This window comes from Metarhizium robertsii, assembly GCF_000187425.2.
Source record: "Metarhizium robertsii ARSEF 23 chromosome Unknown MAA_Scf_4, whole genome shotgun sequence".
NCBI lineage: Eukaryota > Fungi > Ascomycota > Sordariomycetes > Hypocreales > Clavicipitaceae > Metarhizium > Metarhizium robertsii.
Window position 1 is genome coordinate 347,192 of NW_011942182.1, and position 15,974 is coordinate 363,165.

General features: G+C 55.7%; 7 protein-coding genes across 7 annotated transcripts; 4 read left to right on the plus strand and 3 right to left on the minus strand.

The window, feature by feature from the left end:
• Window positions 1-348: 348 nt before the first annotated feature.
• On the plus strand, window positions 349-1,164 carry MAA_09462 (uncharacterized protein; the record flags this gene model as incomplete). Its single annotated transcript, XM_007827460.1, has 1 exon — window positions 349-1,164. The coding sequence occupies one exon, from the start codon at window positions 349-351 to the stop codon at window positions 1,162-1,164; it is 816 nt and encodes a 271-aa protein (XP_007825651.1).
• Window positions 1,165-1,389: 225 nt separating this feature from the next.
• MAA_09463 (epoxide hydrolase) lies at window positions 1,390-2,919 on the minus strand (the record flags this gene model as incomplete). Its single annotated transcript, XM_007827461.1, has 5 exons — window positions 1,390-1,473; window positions 1,533-1,688; window positions 1,744-1,788; window positions 1,843-1,963; window positions 2,093-2,919. The coding sequence occupies 5 exons, from the start codon at window positions 2,917-2,919 to the stop codon at window positions 1,390-1,392; spliced, it is 1,233 nt and encodes a 410-aa protein (XP_007825652.1).
• A 1,448-nt stretch (window positions 2,920-4,367) lies between these two features.
• MAA_09464 (Flavin monooxygenase-like protein) lies at window positions 4,368-5,873 on the plus strand (the record flags this gene model as incomplete). The annotated part of the gene is made up of 1 exon (XM_007827462.1): window positions 4,368-5,873. The coding sequence occupies one exon, from the start codon at window positions 4,368-4,370 to the stop codon at window positions 5,871-5,873; it is 1,506 nt and encodes a 501-aa protein (XP_007825653.1).
• A 585-nt stretch (window positions 5,874-6,458) lies between these two features.
• MAA_09465 (uncharacterized protein) lies at window positions 6,459-7,134 on the plus strand (the record flags this gene model as incomplete). The annotated part of the gene is made up of 2 exons (XM_007827463.1): window positions 6,459-6,537; window positions 6,641-7,134. 2 exons carry the CDS (start codon window positions 6,459-6,461, stop codon window positions 7,132-7,134), a joined length of 573 nt encoding a protein of 190 aa, XP_007825654.1.
• A 1,043-nt stretch (window positions 7,135-8,177) lies between these two features.
• MAA_09466 (Transcription factor TFIIB) lies at window positions 8,178-10,394 on the plus strand (the record flags this gene model as incomplete). Its single annotated transcript, XM_007827464.1, has 1 exon — window positions 8,178-10,394. One exon carries the CDS (start codon window positions 8,178-8,180, stop codon window positions 10,392-10,394), a length of 2,217 nt encoding a protein of 738 aa, XP_007825655.1.
• A 201-nt stretch (window positions 10,395-10,595) lies between these two features.
• Window positions 10,596-11,963, minus strand: MAA_09467 (Guanine deaminase; the record flags this gene model as incomplete). The annotated part of the gene is made up of 1 exon (XM_007827465.1): window positions 10,596-11,963. One exon carries the CDS (start codon window positions 11,961-11,963, stop codon window positions 10,596-10,598), a length of 1,368 nt encoding a protein of 455 aa, XP_007825656.1.
• Window positions 11,964-12,762: 799 nt separating this feature from the next.
• On the minus strand, window positions 12,763-14,549 carry MAA_09468 (cytosine-purine permease; the record flags this gene model as incomplete). Its single annotated transcript, XM_007827466.1, has 4 exons — window positions 12,763-12,891; window positions 12,954-13,315; window positions 13,386-14,214; window positions 14,271-14,549. The coding sequence occupies 4 exons, from the start codon at window positions 14,547-14,549 to the stop codon at window positions 12,763-12,765; spliced, it is 1,599 nt and encodes a 532-aa protein (XP_007825657.1).
• Window positions 14,550-15,974: the final 1,425 nt, after the last annotated feature.

Sequence of the window (15,974 nt, forward strand, 5' to 3'; positions counted from 1 at the left end):
TTCCGCTGTGACGTTCAACATATAGCCCCAACAACACATTCCGCATACATCATGACCTGCATATATGGGGCGAGGTGTGGGAACATTGAGTGCTTGCCGTTGCATGACCAGGGGACGCCTGGCAGCTCCGAGACTAGCCAGGCATCGGCAAACTGTGGAAACATCAATTAATAAATTGACATTAATTGATAACTTGCCAAGGCCCCAGTTGAACACCCGCTCAACAGATGCTCGAACCAAGAACCAGACCCCCAAACACAAAGAAGCACCTCCATCACAGAGGGCCCCGGAATCTCGTACCCCGTTCGCCATCACGCATTGACACTACACCTCCCCCCCTATCGCCAAATGGACGTCCCCGGATTCGCACTCGTCACCGGAGCAGCGTCCGGCATCGGCAAAGCATGCGCCCGCGCCTTTGCCATTGAGGGTGCCGCCGGGGTCGCCCTCCTCGACAGATCCGAGCAGGCCCTCCTCGCAGCCAAGACAGAGGTTGCCGCAGAAATCGCAGCACGCCAGGCAACCCGACAATGCCACCTGTTGACGCTCGTCGTCGACGTCACCAATGAGGAGCAAGTGAGCAAGGCCGTCCAGGAGGCAGCCGCGACATTCGGCAGGCTCGACTACGTCGTCAACGCCGCGGGCGTGACGGTCAGGCACGGCGAGGGCGCCGCCTTTGCCGACACCAGCGACTGGGACCGCGTCATGGGCGTCAACCTCAACGGCAGCCTGTTCGTCCTCAGGGCCGCCGCGCAGATCATGCTCAAGCAGGAGCCGATACGGTCCGCCGTCGACGGCCGCCCGCTGCAGCGAGGCTCCATTGTCAATCTGGCGTCGGTCCTGGGCCTCGTCGCCATACCGCGGTACGCGGCGTACACGGCGTCCAAGCATGCCGTCATTGGGCTCACTAAGTCGGCTTCGCTGGACTACGCCAAGGACGGGCTGCGCATCAATGCCATGTGTCCGGGGTACACGGAGACGCCGATGACGGTTTCGCCGGAAACCCAGACGGTTGTGGAGGAGACTGTGCGCACGTCGGTGCCGATGAATCGCATGGGACAGCCGGGGGAGATTGCGGATGGCGTCTTGTTCCTTGCCGGTGGGAGAAGTTCGTTTATTACTGGCACGGCACTCTTGGCCGACGGGGGCTTGACGGCAAGGTGATGCCCGTGGTTCTTTTCAGCCTTGCGACATGAGTTGGACGGCGGTGGGATATGATCTGCAGGGTTTGCATCAGAATACATGATTGTGCACGTAATTTAAGCTGTAGAAAGTGAATTGTTTATAGCATGTCCCTGTGGTATCCAATCTTCAGGTCCGCGACTCTTTCATACTCTTTTCCTGACCAACTTGTTCATCTCAGCATCCCATCATATAGTTCGGTAACCCTCACTTTGCAGAGTCGTCTGCAGTCCAAGCCTTCTCGACATACGCCTCCACATCAGCGAGCAGCGCGCGTGGACTCTCCATGGCCTAAATATCGTTAGTGCCTACTAACACACGAAGCCGTCGCCGTCAAAGTGTGCACTCACTGGAAAGTGGCCGCCCTGCGCATGTTGGTTGAACGACACCAGACGGCAGCTCAGATCCGCCCACGTTTTGGGAACAGGGAAAATCTCCTTGGCGAACAGAGAATAGCCGCACGGCTTTTCGACGTACGGAAGTTGCAGCGCCGTCATCTTGCAGACCTAGCCATCGACTCGTCAGCACTCATCGAATCCGTTCAGACAAGGTGGTACATACCACGCTGGTTCTTGCAATCTTTGGCTTGTCATGTGCGCCGGCCAACTACAAGACACAGTCAGCTTCCACTCGAATACCACCAGGGCCAAGAGCACATACCCCGCGACTATGATACATGGTTCGAGGAAATGTATCCGTCATCCAGTACAGCGTCACACTTTCCAGGATCTTGTCGAGCGGGAAATCGCCATCTGTCCACGCCAGGAATTTCTCACCAATCCTATCCTCGCCGTTAGCAAGTGCTCAGGATGCCAAAATTGTGCAAAAAAAAAAAAAAAAAAAAAAAGAAAAAAAAAAAAAAAGAAAAAAAAAAAGAAAGAAAAGAAAAGAAAAAAGGAGTATGCCTCACCAGCTAAGCAATGCCAAAGGACTAGCGCTCAGTGCCAGTCCAACAGTCGCCGGACGTTGCCCCTGCTGCAACATGAATCCGCTCGCAGTGTCAATATGCTCCAGCGCCCTTTGCAACGCTTGCTTCTCGTCCTCGCTACGCGGGGGGTTCTCGTCCAGCGCCGGCGCGCCCATCATGTTGACATGCATCCCCTTGCACTCGGCGTACCGCAGCGCCATGATCCTGCTCACAAAACTGCCCAGGTCGCCACCGTGGACCAAGTATCCAGACCCAAAACCCAAGCCCATCATGAGGCTGTGCATCGCCCCGGCCGCCAGGTCGATTCCGTAATCTACATCCGGCGGCAGGCTGGAATAGGCGTACCCCGGCAGCGAGGGCACGACAACGTGGTACGGCAAGTCTGCCGGCGAGAATTTCTGCCTCAAGAGGTCCAGCATGTCGAAGAAGTCGCACACGGAGCCTGGCCATCCGTGAAACAGGGCGATGGGGACGGCATGCGGGTTCTCGGAGAAGAGAGCCAGGAAGTGGACGTCGATGGTGTTGCCGTTCGGATCCTGGACCGACGTCTTGAAGTTGGGATACGAATTGATGCGGTCTTCGTGCTTGCGCCAGTCAAAGTCGTTTAGCCAGGTATTCTTGGCATTCTGGAGCCAGTCCCTCGTGATGCCGTATGTGTTTCCGGCGTGGGTGTTTTCGAAGACGGCGGGACCGACTGGCGAGAGGTGCAGCAGTGTTTTGAAGTGCTGCAGCTTTTCTTCGGCGACGTGCGCCTTGAAGGGCGTGATGGCGAGGGTCGCGCCGGCGGGAGGTTTTGCGTAGTCGGCCATGATGGAATCGTCCTGTTCTCTGCGAGAGGGATTTGAACGAGTGAAGAACGCTGTGTATTCATGACGACGTTGGATGGCTCCCGCGCATTATATCTTTTTTGAAGCTTTCCACAACGTGCAATGTATCACTGCTGATCAATGTCCTGGATACGTCTCGAAGGTTCCTGATAATTCTTGAACATTGACTAGCGCTTATATTCTGTTCCATGTACATCTTGTGTCAGCATCGACATCAGGCAGCAGGGTGGGATCGCACTTTATTTCCTGCTTCGAGCTTGGCCCCGGCCCCAGCACGGCAATCAAATGGGAGGGATGTTGGCCAGTGAGAAAATAAGCCGGCCTCGGTATATTGTGTATTCCGTCATTTATTGTTCTATTGAGCAAACGGTGGCTGGTTGAGATGATTCGAATGAGTCGGCATCCAAATCTGTTCAACGTTGTCAATGGGATAAAGTGGATCACCAGATTGCTGCCTGTTTTAACGGCTGCCAAAAGTGGAGGTCTTCAAATGCTATTTTTCGTCACACTTGAGATCTTCGGTTTTTCCTTACAACACTGCCTGCGTGAGAATCTCTGCCGCACAATCAACCTGTCGGGAGTTTAGTTGGTTGCGACAAGCCTCGGGCAAACTACGAATGTTCCAACTCTGCCAATACCTGGTTTAGGATGCGACTCCTTTTGTAGGCTCGTACAGCGATTTACCTCGCAGTGACTTTTACCCATTCCGATCTTTCTATTCAGTGCTGATGGAGAAACCATTGCACAGAGACAAAACAAGGCATCCCAGGGGTCGATTTCTACTGCCGAGTACGGAGTACCAGCTCCGAGGTGTGGAACAAGAAGGGGCGAAACGATATACTACGTTTGCTGATAGAGTCACGCTGCGGCCCTGATAGCATGCATGGTTGGAAACATCTGGCGGCGTCGGTGCAAATGGCAATGGATGGACCGCATGATTGATACGGGCAGCATGCCAACCAGCATGCATTTCATTCTCATCCAGCGTGACATGGGCTGACACGATATTCGATGCCTGTCTCGACAACTAAGACACAGGGTCTCGATATCACGTTCCATGACTACCTTGATCCAGACAGTGTCCTCCTCCATCCTCCACCATGGATGGCTCGAAACAGACTGTGACCCTCTGAAGAATTGAGGGGAAGTGGAGCTGAAGGGTTCTCCTAATCTTCACCGAAGGGGCAAGATGTCTTGATTCGTCGACGCCTCCGCTCGACATCTGCATTCCGACCAATTTGGTGGTGTCTTGGCTGGGTTACACTGACGGCTCGGCTGATCAAAATAGCTGCAAACCCTTTTTTTCGCATGTGCCAATCCGAGCGGCCGAGAACACGCCAGCAGCCGGCCGGCAACAAAAAATTTGTGTCGTACAAAATCTTTCTTTTTTTTCCTAATCCCAAACACTCTTGTGTCACGTCAGGTAGACCATGGACGCCAAGTCGGAAGCCTCGTCCAACAGCTTGGACTTTGACGTAGTCATCATCGGAGCAGGCGTCTCTGGCATCAACGCCGCATACCGCGTGCAGAATGAGGCGCCGGCGGGCACTTCGTACGTGATCCTGGAGAGCCGCGACGCCATCGGCGGGACGTGGGATCTCTGGCGATACCCAGGCATCAGGTCCGACTCGGACGTCTTCACCTTCAGCTTTGGCTGGAACCCCTGGCCGGGCAGGGAGTCGCTTGCCTCGGGGGAAAAGATCAAGCAGTACATGGTCGAGTCTGCGCAGCAGGCCGGCATCGACAAGCACATTCGCCACGGCCACAAGGTCGTCTCGGCGAACTGGAGCCCCGACGAAAAATGCTGGGAGGTCATGGCCCAGCAGCAAGGCGGCGACGAGCATCACGACGGCCAAGCGACGCCGCCGCCGCAGCTCTTCCGGGGTCGGTTTGTCTTCCTCGGCACCGGGTACTACGACTACCAGGAGCCGCTTGCCTCGGCCATCCCCGGCATCGACAACTTTGGCGGCAGGCTCATCAACCCGCAGCACTGGCCGCAGGACTACGACTACGCCGACAAGGAAATGGTCATTATTGGCAGCGGCGCGACGGCCATTTCCATCGTGCCCGCCGTCGCCAACAAGGTCAAGCACGTCACCATGCTCCAGCGCAGCCCGAGCTGGTACCTCACGCTGAACCAGTACGGCAGAATAGCCCGCCTGCTGGCCGTCATCTTCCCCGATCGAATGGCGCGCCGGCTGAACCGGTACCGCTGGATGATTCAGACCCAGATCCTGCTGTTTGTGAGCAGAAACATGCCCGCCGTCGCGGGAGGGTTGCTGCGCCTCCTCACGTCCCTCCAGCTCCCCAAGGACGCCGACTGGAAGAGGGACTTCCAGCCGCGGTACGGGCCGTGGGATCAGAGACTGTGCGTCGTCATGGACGGGGATCTCTTCGCCGCGCTCCGGTCGCGGCGGGCGAGTGTCGTGACGGACCACATCGACACCGTCGCCGAGGACGGCATCGTTTTGAAGTCGGGCCGGGTGCTCAAGGCCGACGTCATTGTGGCCGCGACGGGCATCCGGCTCAAGTTTGGCGGCGGCATCCAGTTCTCTGCCAACGGCGCCCCCATCGACCTGACCGACCGGTTCGCCTGGAAGCAGTGCATGCTGCAGGACGTGCCGAACCTCGTCTTCTCGTTTGGATATGCCGAGAACTCGTGGACCCTGGGGGCCGACTGCGCCGCCACCGTCATGCTGCGCGTGATGAGGGAGCTGCAGCGGCAGAGGCTGACCTGGGCCGCGCCGCGGGTGGACGCTTCTGAGACCAAGACGATGGTGCCCAGGCCGTTGTGGAGGCTGACGTCGACGTACCTCGAGAACATGACGAGCGTGTTTCCCAAGGGGGGGACGGGCGAGTGGCGGCCTAGGTGGTACCCTTTTTTCGATCTTTGGGCCGCGAGCTGGGGAGGCATGAAGGGTCTGGCGATGGAGTAGTTGGTCTGGTGGTGGTGAATAATGCCAAGTTTGTACGCCGTAATCGTGACTTGTTCAATAGTAGAAAGAGCCTGTTCTTGGCCATTTTCTGCCCACTTCGTCTTTGTGCGTTCCGAAATGTCTCATGACCTTGTTTTGTCATCTATTCCGAATTCACCTCGTCCATGCTCGTGCCAACTACCGCATTCGTCTCGCCGAGATGGCCTCCATTCTTTTGGAGCCAGGCCGACCCACCATCCACGTTGCTCGAGTTGAGCGGAGTAGCCATTTTGACACAAGTTGCTTGATGAAACTCCATAAAGTCATTAATAATGGCGAGAACACGGGGACTAGGGTCTCCGCACGGCCTCGACTAGCTACCAGGTAGGCAACGCGGGCTCGTAGCTTATTTTGACCTGTGAAGAAGAGCCCATTTGCGGAGGAGGGTGGCATTGGCGGTCAATAGTCTGGCCTGGCCGAGACTCCGTGATACAAACCGACACGGTATAAATACCACGGCTGCCATCTTGCGTCTTGCTGAGCGGGATTGATTCACACGCCCGAAAATATATACAACCCATACAAATCCAGTCAGGAAATACCAAAATGCACACGCCGCTTACTTTTGCAGCCGATGCCAACACCGACATCTGGAAGAAGCCTCCCGCGCATGACGTCTTTACAGGTAAAACCACACACCTCACCTAACACCATGTTCATCACCAGACCACGCGCAACTTGTTCATTTGTAACTTGATCAAATAAAAACAAATTCTAATCCCCCGCAGCCCCCTATCGCGTCCATTCCAAGGGCCCAACCCTCGGCTTCAAATCCGCATGCATCACCTTCCTCGCCACATACACCCACCAGTTCGACCAGGCCGGCATCCTCTTCAAGTTCACCAACGGCGCCGACAGGAAATGGATCAAGTCGGGCATCGAGCTCTTCAACGACGCGCCCCGCCTGTCCACCGTCTGCACCGACAACTACTCCGACTGGAGCGTCTCCGACGCCCCCTGCGGCCACGAGGTCCGCAACGCCTCCCGCCCCGTCACCATCTCCGTCGAGCGCAGCGACGACGGGACCGGCACGACGCTGTGGGTGTACCACCTCGACCGGGACGGCGGCAAGACGCCCCTGAGGGAAATCACCTGGCCGTTTGGGACGGCCGCCGGCGACGGGTGGGAGGTCGAGGTCGCCGCCGCCATTGCGAGGCCCTCCAAGGACACGGCGGATAAGTTGGAGGCCACGTTTACCGAGTTTACCGTCAACTGGAACTGATGGGCTGGCTTTCGCCGTGTCTGATGCGTACTTGAGAACGAGTCTGGGCGGGAATGCAAATATTATGATTTGAATGTAAAGACGGGCACGTAAAGCAGCTCGTGTGCTGAATGCCATGAGATATTCCCAGCTTCAGACACAGCGTCCGTGACTCAGTGTCAACGTCGGCTATTCTAGTACATGCGCAGTCAAGAGCCCCTTCATCAAAAAGTGCAACGGGCATCATTGTTCCATTGCCAAGCACAAACAATAGATGTGCCCGCATATTCACAGACAATCCCTCGAGTCCGTGACAGGTAACCCTAACCCTATACCTTCCTGTCGTGTCCGTGTCCGTGTCCCGCGTCATGCTGAACCTTGAAGCACGTGACGTCTTGTCGGCGGTAACCACGCCGCAGCGTCCCTTTGCCAGCTTGACCAGAGCGACTGAGCCAGCGACCATCTCGACGAGCTTGTCCAGAATCCGTGCCGAGTTTGCTCTGTCACCAGCTTGCATTCGGCTGACCCTGAAATCAATCGTCAAGCAATGCATGTGCACAGCCGTCAACTTGATTGACGACCCCCGGCCGGCGCCCAAAATAATTTTGCCCTCGAGGGCGTTCGAATCCTCGAGGTCGGCGGTGACTCAGCAAGAGGCTTGACGCGACGCAAAACTCTGCCCGTGCCCATCCCCACTCGACCACCCCGTCCGCTGCGCCCGCGACCAAAGTCGTCGCCCCCCCATGCTCGCCTTTTTTCTGCACTTTTCCTCGACCAGACCCCATGCCATGCCATGCTGAACACATCGTCACAGTGCAGACTCGTCGACACGCACACAACGCCCGTCCCATGAGACCGTTGCCCGTTCGTGGCATTGCTCCAGATCAGTCCGGTTGGAGAGGGCCAAGAATATTCATGTCTTATCCATAATAGTACTGTGTTACTGGGATAGAGTTTTTTTGTACATTTATTTGTCTTTTTTTTTCTTTGTCTGGTAGGGGGATCCAAAACTCCATATTCACCATCAAATTGTATTCGACATTTGCACACACCACATCAACCTCATGTCTTCGTTTTTAACACCCACCCGAAAACCTAGCGCGGGCGGCCCGGCCAAGTCTCCCTTTGCGCGGCCAAATGCCGCCCGGGCTCTGAGAGAGCGCGAGGAGCGCCGCCAGATGCAGGCCGCAGGACAGTCACGCTCAGCGTCTGCGTCGGCCAACCGCGGCGGCAGCGTCGCGGCTCCTGCCCGGCAGCAATGTCCCAACAAGGCTTGTCCAAAGCCCAACGTCGTCGACGGCACCTGTCAAACCTGCGGTCGTGTCGCTGACGACAGCAACATTGTGGCCGAAGTCCAGTTTGGCGAATCCTCGTCGGGTGCGGCAGTCGTCCACGGTTCCTTCATCGGGGCCGATCAAGCCGGTGTTCGCAGCATGGGCCCGGCCTTCCGGAGGGTTGGCGGCACAGAGGATCGCGAGAAGAGCATCCGTGAGGCCCGTGGTCTCATGCAGGGTTACGCTCAGCAGCTCAGTGTGAGCGAAAGCCTGGTGACTGCCGGCACGCAGGTTTTCAAGCTGGCTTCCGGCGCCAACTTCATCCAGGGACGGACGCTCGCTAGTGTCGCTGCCGTTTGCCTGTATGCCGCTTGCCGCGCGGAACCGCCCTGCAAAGTAATGTTGATTGACCTGGCTGATCTGGTTCAACTCAATGTGTTCAAACTCGGGCGCATCTTCAAGAAGCTCAATGAAGTTGTTCCTATTGGGAACGACGGGCTCATTCCGGTGTACCCCGAGGATCTCATTTGGCGATTCGCGACCAAGATGGAGTTTCACCAAGAGACAGCCAAGGTTGCCGAAGACGCAGTCAGACTGGTCAAGCGAATGAGCCGCGACTGGATGGTCATGGGCCGACGGCCTTCCGGCATCTGCGGCGCTTGTTTGCTGATGGCGGCTCGCATGCACAACTTCCGACGCACCGTCCGCGAGGTTGTCTACATTGTCAAGGTCACCAATCACACCATTCAGAACAGACTCCAAGAGTTCAACATCACCGAGTCGAGTCAGATGTCGGTAGAGGACTTCCTGAAGCAAGATTTCCTAGAAAGTTCCCATGATCCTCCGTCCTTTTATCGGAAGTCGGATGAATATAGGAAGGTGATGGAGGACAAGTCACGGAAGAGAAAACGAAGCGCCACTGAAAACGGCGAAAATGGCGACATTACCTCGGGCGTCGAAACGGCTTTTCGTCAGCGAAGAATGACGGAAGGGGGCGCCGATTTGTCAAAAGCGCCCGCCATCAAATTTCGCCGGGACACCGAAGGGTTCATCATTCCCCCACTGCCCTCTCAGATCCCCAAAGACATGCCAAGTATCCGCGTCAACGACGAGAGCGCGGCGGAGGGCGAAACAACGGAGAGTCTGGAAAACCTGGTCAACGAATTCGGCGACGCGATTGACGAGGAGCTGGACCAGGAAGAAGGGGAGGGCGAGCAGTCCTCCAACAAGGGTAAACGCCGCGCCAAGCCACCACAACTTCCCATCGACGAGACCTGGGAAGAAGACGAACGAGAACTTGAAGGCCAAATCGAAGAAATGTTCAACGATCCGCTGACCTATGAGCACGCGCTTGCGTATGCCAACGCCGAACAGCGCGCCAGGATCCACTCCGACTGGGCCCTCCAGCAACGGCCGTCCAAAGCCGTATCCATGGCGGAGGAGGTGACAGAGGACGAGTTTGCCGACGATCCAGAGGTGCAGAATTGTCTTCTGTCGCCCGATGAGGCCCGTATCAAAGAGCTCATCTGGGTCAACCAAAACAAGGACTGGCTGCGACAGCACCAGGAAAAGCTGTTTCGAAAAAAGGTCGAGGCAGAGAGGCCAAAGCAGACACGCCGACGGCGGAAGCGCGCCAAGATGGGCGAAGGCCAGACCAGCCCGGCGAGTTCTGCGGCCGAGGCAGCCATCAATGTTGTCAAGGACAGGGCCTGGTCGAAGCGAATCAATTACGACGCCATCCGCAGCATCTTTGACATTCCCAATGCGGGTGGTCTCGGCTCGGCAGCGACGAGTCGCAAAACCAGCGTGGCTGGCAGCACGCTGGGGGGCGATGATGCAAATGAAGAGCCAGAGGAGAGTGTTGCCGGTGACGACGAGGCCCAGGAGGAAGAATACGAAGAGCGGGAGGACTATGGCGACGGCGACGGCGACGGCGGCGAATTTGAGGGTGGATATGACGATGATGCCGATATGGATGCAGCATATGGCCTGGAAGATGACGAGTAAGCTTGGGCGTTGGATATTTAACAGGCGCGTCTTTTTTTCGGTGGATACGGGCGTTTAGATACCCGAATAGATGATACAATGTAGCTATTGTAAACGGTACCGTCACCCTTTTTCACGGCTATCATATCATGCAGGGCAACTAACTAGTAGTACGTAGTACTCCGTAGTACATGGTCATGTTGGCCGGCCCCTCTCCTTCTCTTAGACGCCGTGCACCTTTCTCCCCGCGACATACACGCTCCGTATATTCCTGTCATCGCCCGTCATGACAAACTTCTCGAGCATGGTCCTCGCCGAATCGTCCTCCTCGAGCGGCGCGTTGACACCGCCCGCCTCGCCGCGCACGTCGACGACCAGCGCGTCAAACGCCTTGCCGCTCTCGAAATTGCCCGCCTCACCGCCGAACCCGACGACCTGCGCACCCCCCAGGGTCGCCATGTGGAAAACCTCTTCAAACGACACGGCCGCGGTGCCGTCCCGCGCGTCCAGGTAGTCCCGCGCAAACGAGGCCACGAGGCTGTGCCGCATGGCGTTGAGCATGGACGACGAGTAGCCGCCGCCCGAGTCGGTGCCCAGACCTACCTTTATGCCGCTGCGCAGAAAGTCCCTCACGGGGGCGGCCATGAAGCCTCCCCCCACGGTCATGTTGGCGGTGGGACAGTGGGCGACGCCGCACCCGAGGCGGGCCAGGCGCCGGGTCTCGTAGTCGGTCATGATGGTGCAGTGGGCGAGGATGGAGCGGTCGTTGAGGAGGCCAAAGTGTTCGTAGAGGTCGGCCTCGTTGGTGAAGTCTGGGAACAGCGCGAGCGTCGCCTCCTTCTCCTGCTCCGACTCGTTGAAGTGCGTCTGGATGGCCATGTCTGGGTGCTCCCGCGCGAGGTCGCCCAGGCCCGCGAGCAGGCTGGGCTCGCAGCAGATTGCGAACCGGGGCGTGAGGACGTGGCGCACCAGTTGGCCGTCGGGGTCGATGCGCCGGATGTGCTGGATGCAGTCGAGCGTGGCCTGGAGGGACTCGCGCTCGTCGGCGTCGCGGTAGTAGTCGGGTGCGTTTCTGCTCATGTTGCATTTGCCCACGAGGGCGCGCTGGCCGCGCGAGAGACAGGTGTCGGCTAGGATCTTGGTGGCCTCGCCGTGCTTGGAGCCGTAGTAGCTGGCTGTTGTCACGCCCTGGCGCAGCATGCCGTGCACGACGTGGCCGTAGACTCTTTTCGCGTGGGAGGCGTCCTCGAAGCGCGCTTCGTGGGGGAAGGCAACTTGGTCCAACCACTCGAGGATATGGAGGCCCTGGCCTTGGCCGCGGTGTAGCCATTGCGGAGCGTGGTGATGCGTGTCTATGAAGCCGGGCATGAGGAACTGCCCACGAGCTAGGTATGTGATGGGACATGAGGCGTAGTTGAGCGAGGCCAGCTTGGAAGGGACCTGATCGATGAGGATGTTGGCTTCGAGCGAGGCGATTCGGCCTGTGGGGGTGACGATGAGGAGCGCGTTCTCGAGGATGGCAAGGCTCGAGAGGGATGTGGCGTGGATGACGACGCCGTGAAAGGCGTGAGACCTGTCGTTTGTTGTCATTCTGTTTGCTTGGCATATACAACTATACGATGGATGAATTCACCGGATCTGAGGGATACGGAAAGGTGGTTGAGATGTAGTGTTGGACGATATGGAATGTCAAGATGAGGGGGAGAAGCGGAGGTCGTAGTCGACCATTGAATTTGTTGGTGCACTTGCGGTGAGGGGTGGCTCGAAGCTACGACGTGAAAAAAGATCCCTGAGCCGCCAGCGTGTATTGTGATATGACCTTGATCGATCTGGTGGTGGCTTCTGTTTCGATTGAACATGATTATATGTGCGTTGCTCATATGAATGCTTACCTTTGTGTTATCATACACTACATATGTAGTTCAATAGCGACCGATTTACACCCCATGTGCCTCACTAGTACTTCAAATGCCAACTGGGTATCCATAGTTCCCCCACGACATTTCATCTCACATGATGCGAGTCAAACTACTCAGCTACATAACTCCATATACAAAAAGCCTTCTTCGGGTATCAATCACCTCCAGAATAAGTGCCTGAATATAACATAAACCACTCCGTACTCCGTACAATCCTGATTAAATTAATGTAGTGTTCAGGGTTTCGGCGAATGAATTACTCCCTGCCATCTCCACCAGACGCCAAAACGCCCCGGACCATTCCATGTTGGATGGCCCACCAAAGCTGCGAGATGGCGTCGGGCCGAAGCTTTATCTCTCCTGACAGGCTTGGCAAGCCACTTCAGGGATGCCCACTCAGCTAAACATCAGGCCCGTTAACAGTAGCCCTGCAAATAGCTGTCGACCGTGCGTCACTGTTCTAGGCCCATTCACCGTCCAACCCATTTCAGCTCCAGCGTTCTCAAGACGGGATAGGCAATCGTGACAGAGATGAGAGTAAGCTCATCACCCACATCCCCTCCATACCTGCCAATCTTCTTGGCGATGGGCGCGATGTACTAAATGCGCCGTTAGCATGAGACCCAAGATCTGTCGCTCAGCTTCTTGGTCGGTTGCATACCCAGGTTTGGCACATGCCTAAGAATGAAAATCCAATGCCAATCAGCAGAGAACCTGTACCAGCCAAGCCCAGCGGTAGTCGTTTGGGGTCCTGCCACGCCGTCAAGTCATACCCTCCAATCATTGGCCGAAAATAAAAGTGCTCAATAAAGAGAATGACGGCGAATGCAAGAGTCCAATAGCCGAGAATGGAGAGCAGGTTGTTAATGATTTCCTCCAACACATTACGGCCACCATAGGCGAGTGCAAATGTGACGAGACTCAAAATTGTGCACCAGAAGAACCGCGGAACAGCAACAAAGTGTTTGCCAAGGAGCTGCATGCAAAGCGCGCTGGAGTAAATATTCGCAATCGTGTCGCCAACTGTTTTTTGTTTTTTAATCAAGTCAGCATAGGAGCCAGTTTAGTCGCCTGCGCCACATATAAAACCTACGAAACGATAGGGCGAAGAAGACACAGGCAAACTTGCCCCAGGCGTCAGGAGGTGACATGATGGCAAGAATGAGACCACCCGTGCCACTTTGGCGGTGAATGCTGGATAGCATCTCGTTTGTCAGAACAATCCCCCCGAGGAGATTACCCAGAGTTCCAACAAATATTGTAGGCACGATCAAGCCAATATATGTCAGCCCAAACACCAACCACTTACTAGTCGTGACGGGGTAGTGGATGTAGTAGTCGCCCGCTATCGGACACCAAGAAGCGCAGACGCCGAAGATGATGGCAAAGTACGACAAACAGCCCCCGCTAAGATCGATTCCAGAGCTCAAACCGGCGTCAGGTGTCGGGGAAAAGTACTTGGCAGACTGTCCGTAGAGGACACAGATGAGGACCAAAGCAAAGAACCAGGCATATCTTTCGTAGTGATGGATAACTCGGTAGCCTAAAAAGGACACTACAAAGGCAGCAAGAATGATGATGACGATGCCGACGACCAGTGCCAGACTGCCCCCTGACACGGCACGGAGAAGCTGGCCTCCAAGAATAGCAGCAATCGTTGCATAGCCAATGTTGATGACGACGTTGAGCACAGCGGCCAACTTTGAGCCCCAAAGTCCCAAGGAATACCGCGACACTGCCACTTGTCGTAGTCCGGTCATGGATGAAAGGGTGGCGGTAAAGGCGGGCACAGTCGAACCGGACAATGTTGCGAAGATGGTGAGAATAATGGAGGTGTTGACTGAGAGTCCAAGGATCGGGCCCAAAATACCAATTTGAATCATTGTTGGGCTGAACAAGACGGAAAACCAGAAAAATATCATCTGAATAGCCATATTAGCGCCATAGCCCATAACGCCCTACCACTTTACATACATACGTTGAGTATTTGCGGGGGTCTGCGCTTGTCCTCAGGAACCCTCTCCACGCCCATGGCCTCAAACTTGGCAAATCGGTCGATTCGACTTTCGAGATTCGCAAGGAACCTCAAGACAGGCTTCTTTTGCTGAATGGCATCAATCCTTGAATCTCCATGGTCGGCAGATTCCTGACTCGACGAGCCAGCCAAGTCGTCAGTCAAGTTCGTATGAGGAAGCGTGGTGTGCTTCTCGATCTCGCCGCCCGCGCCAGGTGTGGATGGTGGCGTGCTGGATGGCATGGCGATGTACATAGTCTCTGCGCGTATGCCCACTGCCCAGTTGAGACGCGAGACTGTGAGATGAGGTATAGACAGTCGCGCAGATCTCAATGGGTTGTGTTGCAGCAAAAATGAGCGACACCGCCGGGACAAATGCTGCCAGGTGAAGTGGCAGGAGCGACCGACCCTCCAGCACGTGAGAAATTCCCTTTGCGCACGGGGGGGGTTTAAAAAAGAAAACAGTGGACGAAACTCTGATCCTCCATGCTTCACCACGACGAACTAGAGAGCGAGTTTGCGGAGAGAAGAAAGCTCGAAGTCGCAGGCAAAGGAAGCATGCATGGCAGACGGTCATAGACAGGTGAGCCAAAGGTGGTGCGTGTCCCGACGCTAACAGACCAAAAGCTGCATACACCGCTGCGTCAATGTCTCAGAAGCGTCAACTGGCCAGTCACTCGTCCACAGATGGACAAAAGACCTAAAGCTTGATAAACGCTTTTTATTCCTATTTCGTGCTCGAGTGGCTGTTCTCCAAGACGATCCCAGCAGCCCATTCGCTACTTCATGAAGCCGCTTTTATCAATGGCTCAGCCGTGCTCTTGCGAATAACGAGCCTGGAGTACTCCGTAGGGGCAGCAAAGTCCTCCTTTGTTGGCACGTTCATTTATTACACGTCAAATGTCATACCCAAATGACCAGTGTGGCGCAAACTACAACCTCACAGGCCAAGCAGAGGGAACCCCCGATAAGGACGAGTCAGTTTGCTAGCCTAGAAGGGCTGGATGAAGTTTTCGCCCTGCTCCTCATAGTCAAATAGTGGAAAGCAATTGGCTTTACCTCTGCTCGTCCGAGTTGGGCTTTGGCTTGTGCAGAAATCGGATGCAAACTCGCGAGGGGATAAACTAGTAGTAGAGCCCCTGGCCCTTTGTCGCATGGACTGGATCTTGAACTGGATCTTGATATCCAATCCATTCCTTGGCTACCAGACAGACCGGATATGACAGTACTCCGTAAGTTGGGTCGAAATACAGCCAACGTCAAGATCCGTCGTGCTAACCTTGACAAGGTTATTTTCCATAATTCTTCCCCCCATACATCAAGTTCGGTAGTCAAAGAGGGGGTCTCCCGTCTTGCTGAGAACATGAACGGCCCAAGACACCATTTATAATTGTCCAAGTTGCCTTGGTCCAGGTTGACTGATCTAGGTCATAGCGATCCTCATGTGGACCAGGTTAAAGTCGGGTTGGGGATCCTAGTGAGGGATATAGGGAAATCTCTGGCTGGCCGTTGATGCTGGTCCAGATGTATAGGTATGACTAAAGTTTTGTTGATGGTTAAACCCTAGCCTACCGTCGACGTTCACCGGACGCATAGTATTATTCCGGCGTTGCCGACGTCGATTCCCCAGAAGCGAGACAGCAACCAACGGAACTGATGCGCTCTGTT